At 39.6% G+C, this 24,650-nt stretch overlaps 1 protein-coding gene across 1 annotated transcript; it reads left to right on the plus strand.

Annotated features, from left to right (window-relative positions):
* Positions 1 to 5,871: 5,871 nt before the first annotated feature.
* On the plus strand, positions 5,872 to 10,207 carry LOC137266329 (uncharacterized). Its single transcript, XM_067801815.1, has 5 exons — positions 5,872 to 5,947; positions 6,224 to 6,419; positions 6,606 to 6,730; positions 9,243 to 9,333; positions 9,684 to 10,207. The coding sequence occupies exons 1-5, from the start codon at positions 5,893 to 5,895 to the stop codon at positions 9,784 to 9,786; spliced, it is 570 nt and encodes a 189-aa protein (XP_067657916.1). The 5' UTR covers positions 5,872 to 5,892; the 3' UTR covers positions 9,787 to 10,207.
* The last annotated feature ends 14,443 nt before the right edge of the window (positions 10,208 to 24,650 follow it).

Here is a 24,650-nt window from a genome sequence, read left to right on the forward strand (position 1 = left end):
CGTTACGTTTGTAAGTCAGTATTGGGAGACAAAAACCATGTGGCCTCTTAGCCGCAAATGGCACCACATATACATGTCACGTGTTCTTGTCACTGTTCCATGTCATTCCCCATCTTTGCTTGTGATTCTGGATGTCGGCATAATCTATCTTTTAAATAATTAGCATAAACTGGGAAAGTCATTATTACTCTTACTTCTGGTACATCGAATTTTGCTGTCAGGATGTAGTTTGTCATCTGAGGGTTTTTCTACATTCAGCTGGTAAATTCATTTCACATGGGCGGTCCCAAATAATAGTACGTCTCCAATGTGCTGATACAGACACGTCAGGATGTATGCGGAAACTAAACTTGTCCTTTAGTGACAACTCTGTTTTCAGGAACTAACGTTTGTCACGTATGACCACGGAAGACATTGTGCGTTCTTCACGTCCCGTCCTGGTTTACAATTATGTGTTGCTGTACCTAGATGACTAAGTGGGTTAAATCACTGACTGTGCGAAAAAGTGCGAGTTTAGTCACTTGCCCGATAGCCCGAGGCTAGTGAAACGTGAAGTCGGGCCAGCAAATCTCAACAGTCACTGACCCGACAGGTTGGTGAAATTGTCATAGGGTCATGTTGTAAAATATATCTCGCTCCCCTACTTTTTAAGTCATAATATACTTTTGAATCATGCAGATTACGGCCTGGTAAAATGTTTAACACGTTAGCAACATAAACATGAAAGCGTAGTCTACATTCAAATTTCGGGTACTAGTAACTTTTCAGGCATAGTTAGTTAGCATAGTTGCAAAAGAGGGGAACTATTTCTCACACTGGTTCTAATCTCGATTTTTTTAACATTTCCGCTTCACTTACTCACTTTCCAAAGAGGCATTGTGTGCACGTTATTTTAAATATATAACGAAGTGTGAGGTTTATGAAGACGAGAAGACAAAGCGATGGTGCTATGCGACGCGCCTCACTTTGGGAAAGCCCACGTGGACAACTATGAGCTATGGAACATAATCACAACCCGGGGCGGATGCGGCATTTTGAGAAAGCGTGCGTGCGTGCGTGCGTGCGTGCGTGCGTGCGTGTGTGCGTGCGTGCGTGTGTGTGCAGTACACACGCACACTATTGAGAACACCAACAACTCCAGGAATGTAAATACTATGTTCTGAAGCAATAACATGTCTTTTCGTTTCATAAACCAAAAACTGAAATTCTAATCTAATCGAGCTACGTTCTGTAGGGTTGAAATCTAAAACCACTATGCTGAGAGGAGCCGCAACGTCAACACCAGGGGGCGCGTCAAACTTGAAATTTGTTCCCCATAATTGTATTTATAACGTTCGGGGTTTTCTTAAAAATGTTCTTATTATTCACAAGACTACATCGTTACACAACAATTAACATTTTCAGAGTTTGACACACAGAATTCTAAAGTTCATACCACAAGGGAGTCTAGATTTATTTTGTTGAGTTGGAAACATAGATAGCCATCTCTTTATTGTCATGAACCCGTGATAAGATAAATTATGATTCAATAATCTATTAATGTATAATGTCCCAAACCAAACATATTTTTTTTGTTATAACTGTGTTTTCTAGATGTTGTCTACTTCAAATTCATTCCAGACTCTTTGTGTCTCATACACACGAGAAATGTTCTCTTTCAGATCATTACAAAAACAGCAAACTAAATTGTCACCAAGTTTCATTTTAAATAGTTCTGTAGTCAGTTTTTGTATTACCATGATGTAAAATTTAGTATTGGAAATAAAGTAGTTTCATATTTTTTAAAACATATCTGTAAGTAATAAAAGTCCTACTCCAATCATCATCAAAAGATGCCTTTACCTTTAACGTTCTTATTTTGAACTTGTAAATCGTTCCAGAATAGTCATACATATATTTTCTATGACATTTGGACTCCTGGAAAATTCAATTCGTCGTGGCACGATGAATTATTTTCTTCCATCCCTAAACCAGGATATGATCATATTGATCCTTCTAACTATAGACCGGTTTCACTAACTAGCTGAGTCTGCAAGACCCTTGAGCGCAAAATCGACATGTTTGGTACTTGAAAACCCATAAGATATAAATGGCATATAAGAATTGCTTTCTGGTGCTCGAAGCGAAGAGTGGGAGTAAGAGTCTTTTTTCCGATAAGGCAAACGATTTTTCGACATATATATGTACCAATCTTCCATATGCAAACTATTGTCGGTCTTTTTTTTTACTGAATCTCTTTAACTCCAAACAAAACTGTTTTGGATCATTGATGCTGTGATCCAAACATTTTTCAGTACTTTCAAATTATTCGTTTCTGTGCTATTCGTCTGAACATTATCTATCCATACTGGAATATTTTTCAATGGTTTACCCGTTTGTCTTTTCATATCTGAGGCTGCTAAACATAAAGCATCTGCCATATAATCAATACTCGTATCTGAGATTTATCAATTCCTGTACAGGATCAGAGTGTAACTAATTTCTAAAATATTGTAGTTTTTTTTATTGTCCAAGACAAATACAAACGATTTTTCAGTTTTGTGTCTAATGTTACAGTCATTCATAATCATCTGAGTCATATTTAATTCCATTGTTACCGGGAGATTCCTTTGACTCACATATTGATTCTATATTAAAATTTATGACAAATTCAAATAATCCTGAAGAAGCTAAAACATAATCAATAACACCAGCACCATTCACATAAAAGTAAATTCACCGATCTCTTTTTCATTACCACATCTTCAATTTATCACATGAAAATTGAAAATTGCACATATATCTAATAAATATTTTCCAGAAATATTTACACTTTTATCAAGTGAAAAACGTTCTAGATTGAAATGATCAAATATAAAGTCCCACATAGTGTGGCCTTGATGGTCAGTGTATGCTGTTACATCATACTTCACAAAATCAGTTTTAACACCATTTTGAAAATGATGAAATGTAACATATGTCATATTTGGGATTACGCTTTCTTGGTAATGTACAAATTCTAGTACTTTTCTTGGTTGGGTCACATCCATGATCCGAACCAGCACCCTCAGAGTCAGGCAACTAATCGACAGTACAAATAATCAGCCGCCTAACCCGCTCAGCAACCGCGACTGGATGTACTAGAATTAAATATGTTACAAGTAGTCAGCTGATCTAATAATTTCTCTTGAAATACCATGATTCCATTTTCACATTGTGGGCTTAGTTTTTCATACTATGTGGAGCCCTCCAGGTTGATACAGAGACAAACATAAAGTATATTAAACAAAAACTGGAGCCGAGGCACATTATTTTTAAGGACTGGTGAGTCATGAGGATATAAATACTTAAATTACATTCAAAGTATTGGGAATAAAGTAAATGTCAAAATGACAAAATGAAGTCTTTAAATTTAAACTGGTATCTCCATTCTGAATGACCTCGCAAATGTATCTTGTAGTTGTAATCGTGTGTCAGGGTTCACACTTCTTAGTCCGTACAGTTTTGACGCTGGTAACTGGTCAGATCATTGTTAGTGCCAATGGTTTTTTGTTTCGTTTGAGCACCTCCCTGAGTTATGAAGAGTGTCGTTTGTCCTCCCAGTGACACGAACGTATGATGATGGATCTCACCTTGTTTTGAAATTTTGTTTTTGGATTTTCTGGCATCGTTTAGTATCTCTAGAACATTGCCTTGCTCTCTGTAGGTGTCTCGGTAGGACACCGCACAGCACCATGTTGTTACGACAACTACGACGTAGCTGATCCTCAACGCCGGTTTCCAAATCCACAATACAAGAATCTATATGTTCGTCAACATCCATTCTGATCACTTGTTGTTCCTCTATGTCAGTCTTAAGTTCACTTTTCAAATCACAGATCTCTGACGTGATAGATTTTATGTTCTCTTCAACAAACTGCATGTCATGAGAGAGTTCTTCTGAGTCTTTACTCTGTTTTATTATGGCAGATTTAAGAAAATGAAGCTCCTTACGGGTAAGTTGGATATCTCCAGTTCTGTGAGTCATCGAGTGCACAATCATTGTTCTTGGGAGTGTACTTGTCCTCGTTGTTTCCTGTTTTCGATATTTATACGCCGACGTAGTGTAGCAATATCACAGAAGTCACTTCGTGGGCATACTGTGAGTGGTGAGGTCAATGTAAAGTGTGTTGTTTGTATCCACAATGCAAGAACTGACTCCACACTGCATACAAAAGCACTAAAGGTCCACACTACAGAAGTCTGTATCCCGTGTCCATGGTCGGCGTCCATTTGCATGATAGGTTGTATGGTTGTATCTTTGAGATCTGTCTTTCCCTTCTTGGTGGCATGAAAATTCCGATTTTCGCTCTCCATATGTCAACTGAGATCTCCATGTTGCTGTATATACAATGCTATCACGATATTAGTCTTCTTTTTCCATATAGCACTGGATTTTCATGACACCGAAATGCAAACGATTTCCATTGTTACGGTTTAGAATTTACCGTGACAAACGATGTAAGAAATCCCCCTGTGAACCAGCAAAACAGAACAAAGACAAGTCATAAACGTTCAAATTATGTATTATTATGCAACGAGAGCAAGGTATACAAAGTCACAAGTCAATTTCACAATGCTGATTACAAATTCAATACAAATGAGACAAAATCTAGGGCAATGGGTCACAAGATATAATATAGCAAACTCACCAAAGTCTACGTGCGAGAGAGAATCAACTATGCAGAATGTAAACACAGCGACAGCGGATGATGTGGATAAGGCGTTGACGGGTCTTGATGATCAAGCGTTGGCAGTGACGTATATCCTCCAGTTATGTGAATGTGTGTCCCCCCTCAACACGGCAACCAGCCTTTATATACATACTCAGTCATTTCCCGAAAGTTCGGGCACACACGGCAATCATCAACACTGTAGAATGCCCTCGAATAAGTCTCCCGGAAGTAAACACATAGAAAACTAGGAGCAGATAAACTCAGGAAAACCAGAATCCTAAAAGTGTTGACCATCTATTAAAACGAAATTTGACCCATCATAATTATTATTTAAAACACTACATGTTGTGACCAAATAATAATTATTACTTAATTAATAACAAAATATACAGAAAATACACACTCTTAACGCCCTACTCAAGGGAGGTAATGATAATACCTCTTCAGAGATGAGGATACACCGTTTTGCATCTCTTATGATGAAAGAAGCACAGATAAACATGTCCTGCTTGACTGTCGATTTTTCCATCACAAGGGATGTAAAACGGAGGATCAAGTATCTCAATGAGAAAAACGATGACAGTTCTTTTTGGCAATGTACAATGTCATTTTCCTTCAAACTTTGAGTTTTTAAAAGAAACTGAATTAATTTATAAGTTTTGATTGATATGTTTTGTGGACAGATCTATTTTTATAATTGGTTGCTTAAATTCGCATGACTGTTAGTGTCAATACCTCCAATTAAATTATTGTTCTCCGGAGATAGTGCATTAGTCCCGAAGCATTCCAGGTATATATTTGAACTTACCACATCTTTAAAACGTAGCCTTTTTGGAATTTTAAATCATCTCAATGATATCGAAACTTCCCTACAGCCACCTACAGTCGTCTTCATGAACACGTACCGACTCCTGCCTAGACGTGTTCACACATCCTATGTCTCCACGTAAACATGCATCTCCACTTATCACTTAGACAGGCATACTACCCATGTCTGAATGCTTCCCAACGGGAGTGCTTAAAATGCCCACTTACTGACAGAGGTGTTGACCTTCGACCACGTAACATACAAAATAGCGCGTAAATTGGCTGCTCTCTGGCATACTTGGCCGTTGAGGCAGTTCCGGCCATTAATACCCGTTATATATGTTTCGTGTTAGAGCCACACCAGATATTCACTGGGAACAAGTCGCTGACGATGTTTGGGCGAGTGATCTTTCTTCTGTATTTGCCAGCAGTATGTTTTCCATATGGTGAGTCCTTTGTTAGATTCACTATTTTCGTATTATGAAAAAAAACCCATATGATCACTAACTACTGTAATCTGCATAGATGTAATCTGCATATCTTATGGTAGGGCGTCCTAGGGCGCCATTAGTTTATTGCAGGTTCATGGCAATGTTTTCAAAAGGGTCTTGTTTTCAACAGGTCAGTCTGCAATTCTAGCCATCCAGGGCAAGGGGAAAGCGAAGTTTCATAATACCATATCTATAGCGTGTTTATACAAATTACTCTCTTGCTGTCTATAGCTCTCTTTCCAAATGCTGGCCACAAGACACAACGTCGTCAGAATCCTGAGAACATGGAGAACGTGTCCTCCAGTCAAGGAGAAGAGGATTCTTGCATGCAGCTGTTCAGTCCCTGTATTCACAACCTCCGCCCTATTTTTTCCATTCATGATCCAAAAGACATCGTTGTTGACGGGAGACTTGCTGTACCGTGCACGTAAGTAAGCTATCAGTTATATGACTTACGCTACTTGTACTACTTTCAGTATTAAATCTAGTTGTATACAGGTAAATGCGTTATATGGAGTAATGGAATCTATCAGTACCTCACGTTCCATCCAAAATCCATCCACTCACCCACTTATCACATACTTACTCATGTACTGGTGAATGTTTGTGTAAGGTCAAACATCCTGGGTGAAAGCCGGAACTGTATTGAGTCTGTCAGGCAATGTAGGAACCACGACTTCTACAAGGAGATGCGAACCTCTCAGATGAGGTGGGATTTCATTTGCCAGAACAGCCAAGGTAACGTACAGTAACGTACATAGTACCATATCTATCTAGCAAAAAGACATCCGCTGATTAAAAGTAAGAATGCATGTTAGATGATTCTCCATATACTTTTTATGCGGGTTTCATGGGAGCTTGTGTAAAGTAAATCTCTCACATGGGTTGCGCCCGTGTCGGTGGCGGAACGGAGTCTTACAGTTGACGGCACTGGTTCAACGAACAGTGTTCGTTTGCCCAACACACCACTTCGCCCCTTACTTCACCTAGACGGGTGGTTGGTTGAATGGGCCCGCTTCATTCAGTCGGATGGTCATGTCGAGCATTGTGCGTTATTTGTATTTGAACAACTTATACATTGAATTAAACTCATGGGAAAAAAGAAAGTCAACACTTTTTGTTTTGAATTTTGGGCAAAGTTTTAAGGTTAGTAAATTCCTTTTAGGCCGAAACGGTTCGCCCACACACTGACTAATCAAGCGCCTAAACCCAGCATGTTGGCTGTGTGGAAGCACGTGAATTTGCGAAAAATGGCAAAACGTGCATCTCGGAGATTTTGCAAAATGCTTATCGAAAACAGGTATAAAAAGACAGCAGCTCGGTTGGTTATGCATCTCAGCTGACAGAAAACTACCGAAATTATGTCACAGCCAACAGCGCAAGAGAGAGACCATAGGTATGAGACACATGGGCGCCAAAAACAGCCATATTGCAAGGACCCTGAATTATACCACCATCACGGTGTTCCAACGTTCTGCCAGACTGGCAGCACCCACAATCAGGCAGACCACGTGTGAAGACCCCACAGGAAGACCGCCATCTGTGGACTCTTTTTCTGCGCAACCGGGTCATCACGGCAACGGAAAAGGTGGCAATAGGACATAGGCTATAGGACATATCATCAGTCGACGTACCGTGCCGACGTCTACGTGCAACAGGTATCAGAGCTCGACGTCCTCCATGTGGAATGGGAATGAACCAGTCGTAGGTTACAGTGGGCAAGGACTGTACGTTGCTGGCTGGTACATAATTGGCAGCGAGTGGTTTTTACAGACGGAAGTCACCATGTTTCATAATGATGGCCGGGTGCGAGTATACCGTCACAAGGGAGAAGAACTAGCACCGAAGTGCGCCTAAGAAGTGCATCATTTTGGAGTGGGGGGGTGGTGTGGGGAGGAATTTGTAGGGATCAGCGTACACGGCTGGTCGTTATACGTGGAAACTTAAACGTTAAGAGATACACAGATGACATTCTCCATGGCAATAACATTTCTTCACCAGCAACAACAGGGAACACTTCTGCAGCACGTCAGGCCCCACACAGCGCGAATTGCCCAAAAACTTCTTGCCCAGAATATCCAAGTTCTTCCATGACCAGCAAGTTCACCGGACTTAAACCCCATAAAGTACTTGTGGGGCCACATGAATCGCCAGGTGAGAAGACTACCACAACAACCAGCGGACTGACAAGAACTTGCTCACGCTCTCAGGAACGAGTGGAATGGGATTCTGAATGACGCCATTTGTCAGCTGACGACGTCGATAAGAGTCTGAGTGTGTATTGTTGCTAGAGGTGGTCACACTCGTAACTAAGGATGTTTATGCGTGACCAGAGACTTGAAGTGACATTCCGTGATTGACTCAGTCTTGTATCTGTGAACTGTGCTGTTCTTACCCCTCTGCCCATTACATGACACGGGTTTCTTGTCTTGGCAACAAATGGTGGTGCACTAAAACTGAATCCTCCTGAAACTGCATAGAAGGTTTGGCTGGCGACTTAAACGAAGTCAAGAGGCTACGTCCTGGATCGTTGATGATTGAGTGCAAAAAGAGAATCCAGTGTCAATTACTCCTTTCAACCAAATCACCACCTAATGTTCCTGTGTAGGTTTCCCCTCACAAGACACTCAACAGCTGTAAAGGCAGTGTCCATGATGTAGGACGTTGCCTTTCAGACATGGATTAGGCTGACATTTTAGAATTACGTCCTCAAGGAGTAAATGCGTTTTGCTTCCAAATGGAGAGAATGAAATCATAATGACCACTACATGTCTATTTACATTCGGTCTGCTGTTACGCCCAGAATCATTGAAAGCGGGATGTTGTCACTTAGGGGTTGATGCTTATATCCCAAATCTCCCTGAGGTGCTACATGTGTCAAAACTATGGCCATGGTTCTAAATTATTCCACGATCTGGCTGCTTTGTTGTAATGTTAATTTGTGGATAAAACTCAGTATAAACGCCAATGGCTGAAGGGGTGGTGTGTATATATATATATATATATATATATATATATATATATATATATATATATATATATATATATATATATATATATATATATATATATATATATAGTGTGTGTGTGTGTGTGTGTGTGTGTTATGAATTTGGAACTAGTCACGATATGGTGGAAACACTGTCGATGTGACTAAATTGTAACCGACCCTGTGACTTACTATGTGATGTATGTGAAAACGATAAACGCTCGCCAATATTTCGTCGGTAATTGTATTCAACCATTTCAGCATTTGTATCGGGTGAGGTCTGCTGGAGAAACTCGAACCTCACTTCAACAATCCGTACGTGCCGCGGCTTTTATGTCCAGCTTATCACGTGGTAAGTATATTATTTCTATCTCATCCTTGTATCTGTATTTTTGATTCCTGTGTTTTAATTGAAATTGTCAACCGTTGAGCCCACAGGAGACGTAATGCAGGCTCATCATATTTCAATTTGGTATTTTAATTTTAACGTTCAAAGTTTGGCCATGCAGATTTCATCAACATAATGAATGACAAATTATATCAACAGACGTGATATAAATGAGACAGGTCGACGATGCATATCGTGTTGATTTCAAATCAGCGAGTTTCATCTCTCTCTCTCTGTGTGTCTCTCTCTCTATCTCTCTCTGTCTCTCTCTCTCACACACACATCTCTTTAATTCTGACATGTTTCTTTATTAGTGTGCCGACCTGCATAGGGATTATGGTGGCGGACGTCTCTGATTGTTCAACAGAAGAAGCCACCCTCTTGGGTCAACTGGCTGAAAGAGAACATCCCTGCTAGATTCAGTTCAAGCAATGACCATCAAATCGCCGCACGACATTTTTCAAACTCCTACCATAGTCCTTACACTTATGAGACGTTTCAGTTCAACCTGTTATTGTACTCTGCTGTTCCTGTTAGTCTGTAGCAATTCTGTTTATTAAAGGCTCATCACATCCATTACTTCGAAGTTTGTCGCCTGGGTGTAGTTTATGATCTGAGGCTTTCTCCTCAAATGTATTTCAAGTGGTTATTGTGTATTCATCACTTTCAACCCTGGGAACCGGGTTAGTTTACAATTATATGTCGGTGAGCCTCGATGGCTGAGTTTGTTAACTCACAGTCTGTGTGTAGAACTAAGTGTTCGAATCAAGAATGCGTCCCTCCCAAAATGCACTTAATTTGTACCCCACCACTTTAATAAATCACTTTCCTAAAACGCATTATGTATTTATATCTTATTTCAAATGTAAAGGAAATGTGACATTGATGAAGACGAAAGTGGTGAAGATGTACCACGTGCGCCCACTCTGTGCTCATGAGCTAAGGAACAAGATCAGACCCCGGTGATCATATATGTATGCTTTGGTTTGCATGCAGCGTCACTAATCCACGGCGATTAATGTTTCGCCCCAACAATCCAGTTTCGAATCCTCGCTGCAAGATGGTCAGTCCCTGCCCTTCCAACTGTGATGGACACGGTGACTGGCTCATGTAAACCTTGGCAGAATTTCTTTAACCTAAGAATGGGACACTAAGAAGGATGGATATTTAAAAATATCCCGGGTAGTTCTTAACCGATTGTAATAAAGTGAAGTGAAGGCTTTTCAGATTTTCTACTGCGTGTATTGTATGATGACTAAAGATGTTATGCTATTTCTGTGTTTTATTACATCGATATTTAATAATGGCATCTTGGATTGTTCATTGTTGGCTAACTCCGTTACTTTCTTCAGGTATGGCTGAGATCATACAGTTAGTGTCAGGACCAATGTGACAAACCTGAAAGAGTCACGTGAACAGCTGAGAAACTATAACTAATTATAGTGGTACATGACTATTACACTGAGACTATCAGTAATGACATGGAACACGTTCCTTTGTCAGATGCAGATGAATGGCATATCATGCCATTACAGGAATATTGATGAATACATTCTTCAAACAAGGTAACAACCTGAAATTGTTGCTAGTACTTTAGTCTGTTCTAATTTTTATAATTGTAATTTTTAAACCATACCAAAAGCAACAAACAGGTCTGAGGAATTTCTCAGAATCAGCATCACTTTAAGGAAGGCAACTTTGTTTCTGGCGATCAATGCCAGTGGCACATAGTTATAAATGGTAATTAGAGCTACTAGAGCAAGGTGGCCCTGTTCGAAGTACATTCTTTGAAGTTAAAGTCTACAAGATGCTGATCGAGACTCCCGGACAAATGTAAAATGGAATTGTAAACCAGTGTTCCGTTATTCAAAACAACCTTAGCTAACATCAACCTTAGACACTAAGATTAGAGTTACAATCACCTTAAGAAAAAGATACGCCCGTTGCACAAAACAACCTGAGGGACTCGGACTCCAACCTTATTCGTAACTCCTCAGCGCAGGAGTAATGGAAGCGTTCCTAGTTACCACGTGAATTCAGCGTGTCCACTTGACTCGTTCTCTCTCTGTACACGCTCTCCTTCCTCAGACGTCTCTCAGTCTCGTTGTATAAAATAAAAGCCGCCGCCATATTCCCTCCCAACCTTAGAGACGCTACCAACCTTAGTTATCAACCTTAACTTAAGGTTAGCCTTAGTTACGGTTGTTTCAAGCAACGGGCGGGAGGCTAACCTGAATAAAGGTCTTAGGTTGTAATCTTAGAGTTAAGGTTGACCTTAAGAGAAAAGGTTGTTTTATACAACGGAGCACAGTACACTGACAGCAGCCACATCAGGAGGAGAGTCATATTTGAATTTGGTCGTCATAGTTATACTTTTAAAGTTCTTACTTTGGTCTTGTAGATCACAGCAGAGTAATGAATAACAAATTGACTTAATTGAATGTTCAGTGTGACAGGTCGACGATGCATGTGAGTGAGTGAGTGAGTGAGTTTAGTTTTACGCTGCACTCATCAATTTTCCAGCTATATGGCGGCTATCTGTAAATAATCGAGTCTGGACCAGACAGTCCAGTGATCAACAACGTGAGCATCGATCTGCGCAATTGGAAACCGATGACGTGTGTCAACCAAGTGAGCGAACCTGACCACCCGATCCCGTTAGCTCATTAAGGCCGAGAGACGCATATGTGGGGCAAATTAATTAGCTTCTCACAGCGAGAGCCGCTTATTGGGGGTTACAAAAAGCACCTCTTATTCAGCGAGAGCCGCATATTGGGGGTGATAAAAAGCAACCCTCATACAGCGAGAGCCGCATATTGGGGGTTCTAAATTTTAAATTCGTACTGTACCTATTATTTCATTCAATTTAGCAGTAATGATCAAAGATTGTTTTTTCTTACGAGAGAGATTACTTTCTGTGTTAATCAGAAGAACTATTAATGTGTTTTGATAACAATTGCTTGCAATGTTGGGGGCTTATATAGGTAAATGAACACGTCTGCAAGAAAGGGGATTATGAGATGTTGTTACAGGAGGTGAGTGTTTGTTACTCGTCACTCGCGTGAATACGAAGATACTCTGTTTGCACATTGATTGAATTAACGGTGACAAGGTTACAAAACCTTCTTCTAAATTAAATCATTCATTCATTCATTTTGTGGAGTTCATTGTCAATCTTCTGAAATTCGTTTGCTTTCAAAACAAATATAAGTATGCCCATCTTCATAAATATTTGGGGAGATTCAACTGCAAGTGTATACATCACAATAAATCAGTATCGTGTAACTTATTTTAATTCTATAATACATGTACTTGAATTGTGATATTTATTCGTAACAATGTGCAGATTATATTGAAATGTTCAGCAAGCCATTATGTTTGATGTACAAGTAGTGTGCGCAAAATGCATATCCAAATAAAAACTATCCCTGCTCAATGGTTGGATTGGGTTATCCGGGGTAAAAACAATTGGATTGTAGCGATTTGAGCGCTTTAAAGAAAATATAAACTAGTCAAAGTGCTTCTTAGTCCTACGTGTACATTTCAGGCATCCTTACGATTGTGTATGTTCACGATACACAAACTTTTTTATGATAGCTAGAGTTGATAAAACCGAAATCCAGCATATCGATTGGTCAACGATCAAACCAATGGTCAATCTGTATCCAAGCTGTCTAGTGACCGAACGTGCTCTTCTGAAATTTAGCCCACGCCCCATCACCTGTCATTTCCTCTGTGACAGGTATCTCATGATACGATTGGTCATAAAAAAGAAATCAGCCACTATATTGAACAGTTGAGATACAAAACGTCCTATTCGGGAACTTTGATGACGCCCATCCCGTGACCCTTTGTCTTATGTATGTGCAAGGAATAGCATTATACAATATGCATACATGTATGTTCGTGTGATAACGTATATTTTCTGTGTTAAATCTAGATGAACCAAAGTGTCAAACTGTGAATCTGTTCCATGTAAGTCACACATTAGCTTATAAGTACTTACCTTAAAATATTCAGTAAATACTAGCAACGCATCAGGGAAAATGCTTCTATCATAGAAGATTATTAGGCATGTGCGTAAATTCTTCTTTACTGCCATTGACATAGATGTTTTGAACAATTTAACCTCACACAATGATATGAGAGGGACTATTTGTTTAAGCGTGTCTTACATACAAAGACTACAAACATGTGTTAAGAAAATACACACGCCACCAAAAGTCTACAAGAGAAAGGGTAATAAAATTACGTAAAACGTTACATATATGACATGTATTCACTCCTGCTTTCTTTCAACATATACCTTTACAACGCAATTAAACAGTTAATCAGGACTTGCTCGTATGACGAGACAGTTTCCTGTAATCTACGAAACCAGCCAGGGATATCAGGCGTGATTAGCCCTAATTAGTCTCGCCACAGCCGGCCAGGCAATCAGCACGGGGTTCCAGGTGTTGAGCAGTGAAGTGGCTCTCGGGCTTAATGAGTTAGTCGCCTCTTACGACAAGCATTGTCGCCTTTTATGGCAAGCATGGGTTGCTGAAGGCCTATTCTACCCCTGGACCTTCACGGGTCCGATACATATGACAGTGAGGGAACATCAGCTTGCGAATGTGCAGTGTGACCTTCACACGCAGCCATCTCTGTTCTTACCTTGGTCTTGTAGATCATAGCAGGGCAATGAAAAACTAATTGACTTAATTGACTTACCATAATTGGTCAGTGTGATACATATGACAGTCATCCTCTGAATGTGCAGTATGGCCCTCAGACGCAACCATCTGTGTTATGGTTAAAAATAAGTAGTAATAATAGCATATTTGCAACATATTTGTAAATATCCATGCTTAAACATGCTCAAAACGCAACATAAAATGCAGTTACGACTTAGAGCTGTAGTTGAAAGTCACTTAACGTAACTCGCTATGTGCATGAAACAAATATGCTGCTACCTGATTTCGAGGCACCCAATAAAGACTCATATTCATTGTTTTTCCTTACAGATGATTTCAAAATAATCCATGACAAAATTGAATGTCGTTGATATATTTGCTGTTGAGGCAAAGTGTGCAGGATAGGATATGTGCATGAGGCACCCTGCTTTCGTGGCAAACAGTAAATTAAAGGCTCATATTTTGAAAGGGTTATGGAAAAATCTTCTCTAAAAACAATATGGGAAGCTGAAGTTTCAATTTCTAAAAGAAGGTTAACCGTTAACAAACTTTTAAAAGTTTTTAAAAAAAAAACAACAGTTTTTCAATCGTAAATCAAAACTGAACTACCATTTGAAGGAGTTTATTGTATAAACAAATCGCCATAGAAACATACTGAGTCAAAAAGGAAACTTCACAAAATGTTTTTAAAAAAAATACATAATTTTTCTCGGATGATACATCTGTGTATCCGAAATGGGATCATCCGACTCAAACCCATCCCTTCGTCGTGCAAATGACATTTGTGCCAAATCAGGTTTTGCACGTGCAGTCGATCACGTCATCTTCGCATCAAAGTTTTCTTCATTTGCACGTGTTTGCATTGGCCTCAAGAATTGAAAAAAAAGTTTTAAACCACAGTTCTAACGGTACTTTAAATGGCACGATTGTCAAATGTGCAACGTGAACGTGCCGTTGGCATGTTGCAAGCGGGAAGATCAGTTATTGACGTCGCAAGAGCAATGGAATGCAGCCGTCGTCCCATGTATGACTTGCGAGGTCGTCTACAACAAACTGGCACCACTTCTGATCGCCCAAGGTTGGGTCGTCCACGTGTGATGTCACGAGCAGGAGACCGTCAAATCGTCCTACGTCACCTAGGCTTTCTGCCGGCTACACGAACCAGGGCTGAGATGTTTAGAGGTCGACTCTCCTCACAGACAATTCGACATAGGTTGCGGGCTGCCAATCTCCATTCTCAATTTCCATATCGCGGGCCAATATTGACGCCGTTTCATCAACGTCAACGTCTGCTGTGGGTCCAACGTCACCTCCGATGGACCCAGAGAGACTGGAATCGAGTCGTCTTTAGCGATGAATTCAAGTTTACCCTCAGATTCGCGGACGGTAACAGAGTCTGGAGACGACGTCGTGAACGGTATGCCCAATGTTGTGTACAGGAAGTCAACAGATTCGGGGGGCGGAAGTTGCATGGTGGTGGGTGCTATCTGTGGGAACAACCGTTCCCGACTTTTGGTCATCCGTGGAAACCTCACAGCTGCTGCTTACCGCGACCAGGTGCTCACCCTGAATTCGTTCCTTTCATGGCGGCTCATGACGCATAATGCTATGCCGCATACCGCGATGTTGACACGAAATTTCCTTCAAAATGCTAGAATAAAAGTCATGGACTGGCCATCGAGGTCCCCTGACCTTAATCCAATACAGCACGTTTGGGATGCACTTGGGAGAAGGCTTCGTGGTCTTAGGAACCAACCTCAGAATTTGCAGGAACTTGGCGCTGCCTTGCAAGAACAGTGACGCAGAATCCCCAACCACGTGTTCACAAGCATCAGGCAGTCGATGAGGAGACGGTGTTTAGCAGTGGTGAATGCGCTGGGCGGTCATACACAATACTGAACTGAGAAATTTCGAATTTTTATTCTTGTGACTTGACATTCTGTATGGCACTGTCAGTGTATCGAGTACAGCACACAGATATCAGCAATGAAATAATAGCAATTTAACCATCTTACTATCTCTTGTTCTTTCATAGTTACCTGAAGAAAGAATGTGAGGTTTCTTTTTTGAGTCAGTATAGAATCCACATATATCTCCTGTCAACATGTACACTACGCTACGGGGAATGTGTGAAACCGGAAATTTCACGAAATCCCTATAAGAATCTGTGAATTCGTCAAGTCACTGTGACCCCCAGGGATTTCATGTATTCCCGAAATCACATATCTGCGCCTTGACACCTATCCTGCCTGCACGTTCCCAGACTTTTCCAGTACAATGGCCATCAGTGTGGATGTTTCCCAAATGCTAAATGTACATATGTCCACTAACTGCAACGGAAGAGTTGACTCCGAAAGCGTATTAACAGACCATGGCCTTACGACTGCCCTTGTCACTCGGTCATACATTTCGTGGATTCCAGCAATTAATGAGGTTAATATCTGCTATATATGTTAAAGCCACGATTCACTGGAAACAAGTCACCGACGATGTTTGGACGAGAGGTGTTCCTCGTGTATTTGCCAGCAATATGTTTCATTTGGTGAGTCCGTTGTTGCGTTTATTGGTTTGTCAATCTTTTCAGTATGTGACCATGAGTTTTAGCTTCTTCTTCATGGTTCTTATTTTAGGGCAATGAGTTTATTGCAGTACTGTTCCCCCCCGATTGAGACACGTTGTATTCTCAAGCACGTGTTCACTTCAAAGTTTTGAAACGTATTTTACACAGAAACATTATGTACAAGTCACGGGTATTGCATAGGTGTAGAACTGCAGTAGCACTTAAGTCTCCAAAATTGTTAATTCATTTCATGGGTAAGGGTCATGAATCTGAGAAGCGAATTCCAAATAAATGTATAGTCATGGAAAACTTTAAGGGAACGCATGTTTCTTAGGGCAATTCACAATTTCTGTTTACTAACTTCAGCGCCGTGTATTATCGTTTTCATGAAGTGCAGTTCACTCAGACTCACCATAATGCTTTCCATGCACGTGCACTACATGCTCATAAGTTACATGCACTTAGATTTACACGTGACATGTATGTGCACTGTCAAACACAACGGTTAGAAAGAACATTGTTAACATGGCGAGACAGTACTTAACTTTGGCATAGAAATGGGAGGCAATTGGCATGGTTAATGGCGAAAGCTCATTACGACAGGTTGCAACAACGTTTCACAAGTCTGTTAGCGTGATATCCAGACTTGAGAATCTCTATAGAGCGACTGGTGACGTCAAAATGAGGCGTGGTCGGGGAAGGAAAAAGATAACCACCCCACGGGATGACCGGACCCTACGCCTTATTGCTCTGCGAGACAGGTTCAAATCCTCCTCCAAAATCAATACGGAATTCAGGTGAATTCAGGTGAACAAACGTCAGAATTTGTTCACGTACACTGTGTAATCGTCTTAAATCGGCTGGTCTAAAAAGCCACCGTCCATTGGTTGGAATCAACATGCATGACTGAGCAACACAAGCACTTGAGACTGCAGTGGGCAAGGAACTATGGAAGAAGAACACCATGTTTAGTAATGAGAGCAGGTACAAACTAGGCCATAATGACGGTCGAATTCGAGTTTGGAGACGCGTTGGGGAACGTCACAGTACCTGCACCATCAAACAGCATGATCGTTAGGAAGGGGGCTCTGTTATGGTGTGGGGCGGGTTTACCTTTAACCACAAAACAGATCTTGTGAGTGTTGATGGCAGGATAACAGGTGTACGATATCGTGACGAGATCTTGAACCCGATTGTGATCCCCTTTGCGCGCCCTCACATCGCCCATGTTTGTCGGAACAGACGGAGGGCTGCAGGTGTCCGGGTGTTGCAATGACCGGCTAAAAGTCCTGACCTTAACCCCATCGAACATCTTTGAGATGGTCTTGACCGCAATGTTCGGGACAGACCTGTTCAACCCAACAATTTGGATGAACTTTCGTGGCTCTCCAGGAGGAATGGCGTAGAATTCCGATTGGTACCCTCCGTACACTCATTCGCAGCATGCCACGACGATGCCAAGCAGTTCTCCAGAGACATGGGGGACACGACCCAATTTTGATTTTCATCACTTGACATAAGCCTTTCCATCTGTATGAACTTTTCTCGTACTGTTTCAAAGATTAAAAGTCACAACTATTTCATGCGCTCCCTTAATTTTTTCCATGAGTATATAACGTCACAATTTAATTCTGGACTCACAAAAGTCCAGAAACTCTCAGCACTGTGGCCACTCTCTTCCAAGGGATTTGGCAAAATTAAACAGGCAGCTGTTATGTATATGTGCTAAGGATGAAAAAATGAAAACAAAAATTTCGAAAAACCAAAATTTAAACTCGCATGGGCGAACAGTGACCAATGGGTAGGCCCACGGACAGGCCCATCGTCGAAAGTGTTTAATTTCATCCAGAATAAATGTTTTGGAGGTTGTAAATGAATGAAAAAATGTTAATAAGTATCATGACATAAATTTCAGCTTGTCGTGACTTGACCCTGCTAACTGACAGCGATTTAAAAAAATCTCGCCCATGGACGAGAATAATTAATTTCATTAAAACTACATGTTTTATTCAGGCTTTGCAGTTTTTCAATAAATGAACGTGTATTTATTAGTGTCGTGACACGAAATTAATTTTATTTTGACTTAATTCGGCTAATTTAGAGTGATTTTTCAAAAAGTCTCGCCCATGAGCGAAAACCATTTGGCCCATGGGTGAGAATATTTACTTTTACTCAAAATACACCTTTTCCAATGTTTTGGAGGTTCTGAATGGATGAAAGTATGTTCATAAGTATCATGGCACAAAATTCAACTCATTTTGACTCAATTCCGTTAATTTAGAGCTATTTAACAAAATCTCACCCATGGGCGAAAAACATTTTGGCCCATAGGCGAGAATATTTCCCTTTACCCCAAATACATCTTTTCCAATATTTGGAGGATGTAAATGAATGAAAGTACATTTATGAGCATCATGACAGAAGTTTCAACTCATTTTGACTTAATTCCTCTAAATGAGAGCAATTTTGAAAACTCTCGCCTATGGGAGAAAGACATTTTGGCCCATGGGCGAGAATATTTCCTTTTACCCCAAATACATCTTTTCTAATGTTTTAGAGGATGTAAATGAATGAAAGTGCCATTGTGAGTATCATGACACAAAATTCAAATGATTTTGACTTACTTTTGCGAGTTCAGAAAGATTTTTTTAAAATATGCCAGAATAATCACTTTGACTCAAAATACATCTTTTCCTGTGTTTTGGAGGTTGTAAATGAATGAGGATATATTTATATGTATCATGGCACAAAATTCAACTCATTTGTAACAAGTACAAGAGTCTGGACTTCCACTTAAATTTTCATAGTTTTTTTTTATTGTCTTGGAGGTTGTAAATATATGAATGAAAGTGTGTTTGTAAGGATCATGACAAAAAAAATGAAATCATTCCGGTCTTAATTCGACTAATCTCGCTCGTGGACGAAAATATTTTCGTTTGCTTGTTTTCTTTATTTTGCAAACATATGGTTTAAAAATAGATGAAATTCTAATGACAATTCCGTTCAATTTCGTGAGTTTAGTTTTATGTCGCACTCAGTAATATCCCAGCAATATGGCGGCGGTTTGTAGATAATCGAGTTTGGATCAGACAATCCAGTGATCAACAGCATGAGCATCGACCTGCATCGAGGTTTTATGGGATATTCTCCTTATTCTTATTTGTCAGACCAGAAATAATCTACAACAGGGGTAGGTCACTCGCTTGTTTTCTTTACCATTTGTACTAATTAGTATGCGCCTCGTCATGCTCCAGTGCACACAGTGACCTGATTCGTTTCCATCGCAACTTAGGCTGCGTTTAATAGTACTTCAGCCAGTTTACTGTATCAGTCGAAATCTTACAATGAATGAATGAATGAATGAAGAGCAAGAAGTATATGTGAATGAATGAAAGAAATGATAAAAGAAAGAAGTGCATATGTGAATGAATGAGAAAGATATAATAAAAGAAAGAAGTACATATGTGAATGAATGAAAGAATAAATGATACACCACGGCCATCTCTTCCAAAACATGCTAAAGAACGCAAAACTATCGTTAGATCACATGTGTTAACATCAGCTTGTTATTGTCTCCCTGGTCAGACGTAACAATTGTCAGACAGGTTAAAACAACAAACTATCTTGTTGACTGCACAGCTGCCTGTTGACGTAGTATACCCACATCACCTATTTTTCCTGCGTAACCTTCATCTACATCACCACCCTTAATATATTGAGCAGAGAGCACAGAAGGCCGTATAGATGTAACCACTGAACCGTGGCGTCTCTGTGCTCCCAAGTTCCCAAGTGGGGGTGTCCTTTTCTACCTATTCCATTAATCTTTAAACATCTAACAAGCTAAACGCATGCATCTTTTTATTAAAATGTGATGTTATACTTAATCATGAGAGTATTTTTATGTATTATTCAGTTGATAAATTATTATTTTATGATACATATATGAATGACACGCTTGACAGGTCTAGGGCATTTTGTGTTAATTTACCATTCCCATTTTCATAATGCTTAAAAAAGACACCCATTAATCTATCACAGAGTTTTGTCATTCCTTCACTCCAACATGGTTGCTAAATCCCCTATGATCATAGTATATCGACTCTCCCATACCCAATTCACCTAATCCTGAGAAATCAACCAGTCATGACATACCCACATCGCCTAATTAATTTTCCTTTGTTTGTTTGGTTTTTTTTGTTTTGTTTGTTTGGTTTTTTTACTGCTAGTGGCCCAGCGAGTGAGTCTGCTTTGATACCTGTAAATTTATTCTGACGTTTAACGAGCGGGACATAAACAAGAACATATATAGAGCCCCTGCATCAATACGTATTAAAGTGTTTGAAACATTATTCTAGACCAGTATTTGTACACAACTGATGAAATGTACCTGAAAGATCAAGGTTCATAAGAACGTACAGGGCACATTTCTCCTACCCCCATTTAAGAATGTCCATTTCTGATTGGTTCACGTGGCCTTGCGAGGGAGAATAGATCATTAAGTTTTACCCCGCCACGTGGGAAAAGCCTGCATCCACGGCAGTCAGTGAACTGTAAAGCAGTGGTTCGAATAGACTATAGTTAGTACCATGTTAATATAATACATGGTTTCAGCTTGTTTTGATGCTCTATTTACATAAAGTGATATTTAAACATTCGTTATGGTAAATACGGTGTAGCAATGTGATGAAGAGTATGCGGGTTTTCTTCATCCCATTTCATCCACCGATGAGAATGGTGTTATCCTCTTTTGGTTCACACCCGGATTGTCGAATGTTTTATCAAATACACAACAGGACTGTCGAAAAGCAGTGGAGTGTGACAGTGCTCAACGCCGTTCTAATGACACCCGGAGCGTCGACTGCCTTGGAGAACTTGTGCCCGAGAATAGCAGAAGACTCGTCTCTACGCTAATTAACGAGCTAAAACACATACACAAAAAGACATCGGTGAAAGAAGGAGCTGTGGAACCAATTCCTGAATGATAGTCGTCGCACGAACAGTAGTCGAGAAAGTTGGCGTCATCGTGAATCGAGGGTCTGTGAGCAATGTAAACTGCATATTGTGACACAGTGGCCTCAATAAAGAATAAAGAAGAACTTGACAGAAGGCTTCAGCGTCTCAACGAGCAGCTCCAAAGACAAGAGATTTCCGTAATGAGCTCTGCTCATCAGACTGTCTACCTCGCTCATTGTGACCACATTACTGTACCTTATAACGTATTTGGTTTTCCTTCATGTCCGGATCGTCGAACGCCATAGTATTGACACCTGATTACCTCCTTACGTAACACCCGAAACATCGAATTTACAAAATTTTCAATTCAATTTTAGACAGCCCAGGCAAGTTGTTTGTTTAAGGAGTAAGAGGATGAGGAGGTATGGTCGACCAGATTTCTTTGTTTAACTAATCTCACACGGCCTTCACCAATAGAGGGAATGATTTCTGTTCAGTTATGACATTTATGTTCTCCATAGGTCTTTATTTTCTCCACACATCTCCATGTTGTTGTATATTTGTGTGTTTTGTAACTCTGATTGGGACTGGTGAACAAGCTTTACAGTACCTCACCCATACAGCATATAATACAAAATATAAATGAAGCATGTGTCGTCATCCATATGAACTATCACATAATAACATATGCATACATATCATTACATCAAATACAACTAGCATATAAGTAAACATGAAAAATAGAGTTATGGTTTGTTGTGTCTGACTAGCGCTTTGTAGAAACACTGAACATTTGTCAGAAGGTTTTTGACAAGTTTATTAAAAATCAAGCTTTGTGTTTTATGATAAAATCGTAGACGGATTCAACTATTTTCTGGTTTTCACAGTGAATAAGTTCTTTTCCGTTCACCGAAGTCATCATAGACCACAGTGAGAAAAGGTCAATCTTCAAGCAGTAAGGAAGACCATGATAGAGTATGGAGTACGTGTGTCTTCCTTGGCTTGGTCATCTCCTCTGTTACCCCCTCCCCCGAATCCACACCCCACCAGGGCGTGTAGGACTTGTCTCGGACAACTACACATGCAACAAAAACTGTAACCACAGCTCTGACAATAATACTTGTGATTTATTCTGTAAGACTTCAAACACAAATCACTCCCAACAAAGTGATAAATATCCCAGGAACGTTGTACATGTAGATAAGCGCAGTGACAGAAAGGTAATACAACCATCACTCCAATCTTTCTGTAATGAACAACTAGTTAATCCATTTAAAAAGTGTGATAGTCTTAATATGAACAATGGACCAACAAGAAGAAGTGGTAATAGTATAGGTAACAATGACATTCCATTCAATAAATCAATGTTACCTATATACAAACCTTATGTTACAAATTCCTCTTTGAAATCAAATGTATATATTTATGACGTTGACTTTGATGTAGATGACCCAAATATACACACAGCCATTTCTGTTGATATGCAGAACTCTATGAACAATGGATCAACAAAAACAATTGATAACAAAGCAACAAACAATGATGATGATGATGATGATGATTGTAATGGTGCTAAAGATGTAAATACTGTTAATAGTGCATATGCTGCAGATAATGTTGACAGGGTTGTTGTTGTAGATAATGATGATACTGATGATGATGATGACGATTATGATGATGATGATGATGCTCCTGATGAATCTGAAAATTATAACACTATTATGAACTTTTTAAGTCTGAATGTATGTGGCCTTAGAAAAAGACTTCAGTATGATGAATTTGTTAAGCTCTTGGAAGATCATGACATAATAGGGTTTCAAGAAACTAAAACAGACTGCTTTGATGATATAAAATTAGAAGGATATAGAATATGCTTAAAACACAGATTAAATGCAGCCAGAAAGTCTGGTGGAATAGGAGTTGCTATAAAACATAAATATGAAAAACATGTCACAGTTTTAGAAAATGACTATAAATTCATCTTATGGATAAAACTTGACAGGCAAGTGTTTCACATTGATCAAGACATCTATATTGGCATTGTATATCTTCCACCTGAAGGATCTAAATATGTAAATAATGATGCTTTTAACGAAATAGAACAGTCACTATTATATTAACCTTTCAATTAGTGATTATGCCACCCTTATGGGTGATTTTAATGCTCGGACCAGTAATATGAAGGATTATTTGTCGATAGATAAACATATTGTCGATGAATTTGATATGGACTTAGACGAAATGAAAAACGATATAAACCCAGAAAATGTTCTAGATAACTTACACCTACCATATGATAGAATTACTCAAGACAATGGCACAGCAAATAATTTTGGATATAGATTGATAGAATTGTGTAGAAATTTAAACATGTTTATTTGTAATGGGCGAATAGATAAAGATAAGGAAACAGGCAAGGCAACATGTAAAAACAAGTCTGTAATTGATTATATTGTTACATCCCCTCCCTGTCTATCATTGTACAAACATTTCGAAGTTTTTTAATTCTCACCTCTTTACTCAGATGTACATTTCCTATTCACTTCGCACTTCACAGCCGTAGCAACACACCAAAACCTGCCAGTAACCCAGTAACGGAGAAAAGCCCACAAAGAAATAGGCCAAAACATTATGATATTGAAAAGTCGAATACCTTTTGCCACAATGTGAATTCCGAAAAGTTAACAGATATACATAGACGCACTGAGTTGGCGTGTGAGGAAGGGGCTGACCCAGATATTGTAAATGACATCGCCTCTGACTTGGCGCTGGTATTAGTTGATGCGGCACGCGAAACATTTGGTACCAGGAAGACTTATGCTAACTCCCCTAAGACGAAAACAGGCAGAAAAGACAAACCTTGGTTCAACTCTGAATGTAGGAAGATGCGTAGAAAATTCCATAAAGCTAAAAATGTGTTTAAGAAATTTAGAACTCCATTTAATAAAGAAAGATTTTATGAATCGTCCCGTGCTTATAAAAAATGCATGGATAAACATATTAAATTATTCTCTAAAGAAACAGCTGAACAATTTCGTAGTAAAAGAAAACATTCTCCAAAAGATTACTGGAAGATTCTAAACAGGCGAGAA

Source organism: Haliotis asinina, chromosome 15 (assembly GCF_037392515.1).
Source record: "Haliotis asinina isolate JCU_RB_2024 chromosome 15, JCU_Hal_asi_v2, whole genome shotgun sequence".
Lineage (NCBI taxonomy): Eukaryota > Metazoa > Mollusca > Gastropoda > Lepetellida > Haliotidae > Haliotis > Haliotis asinina.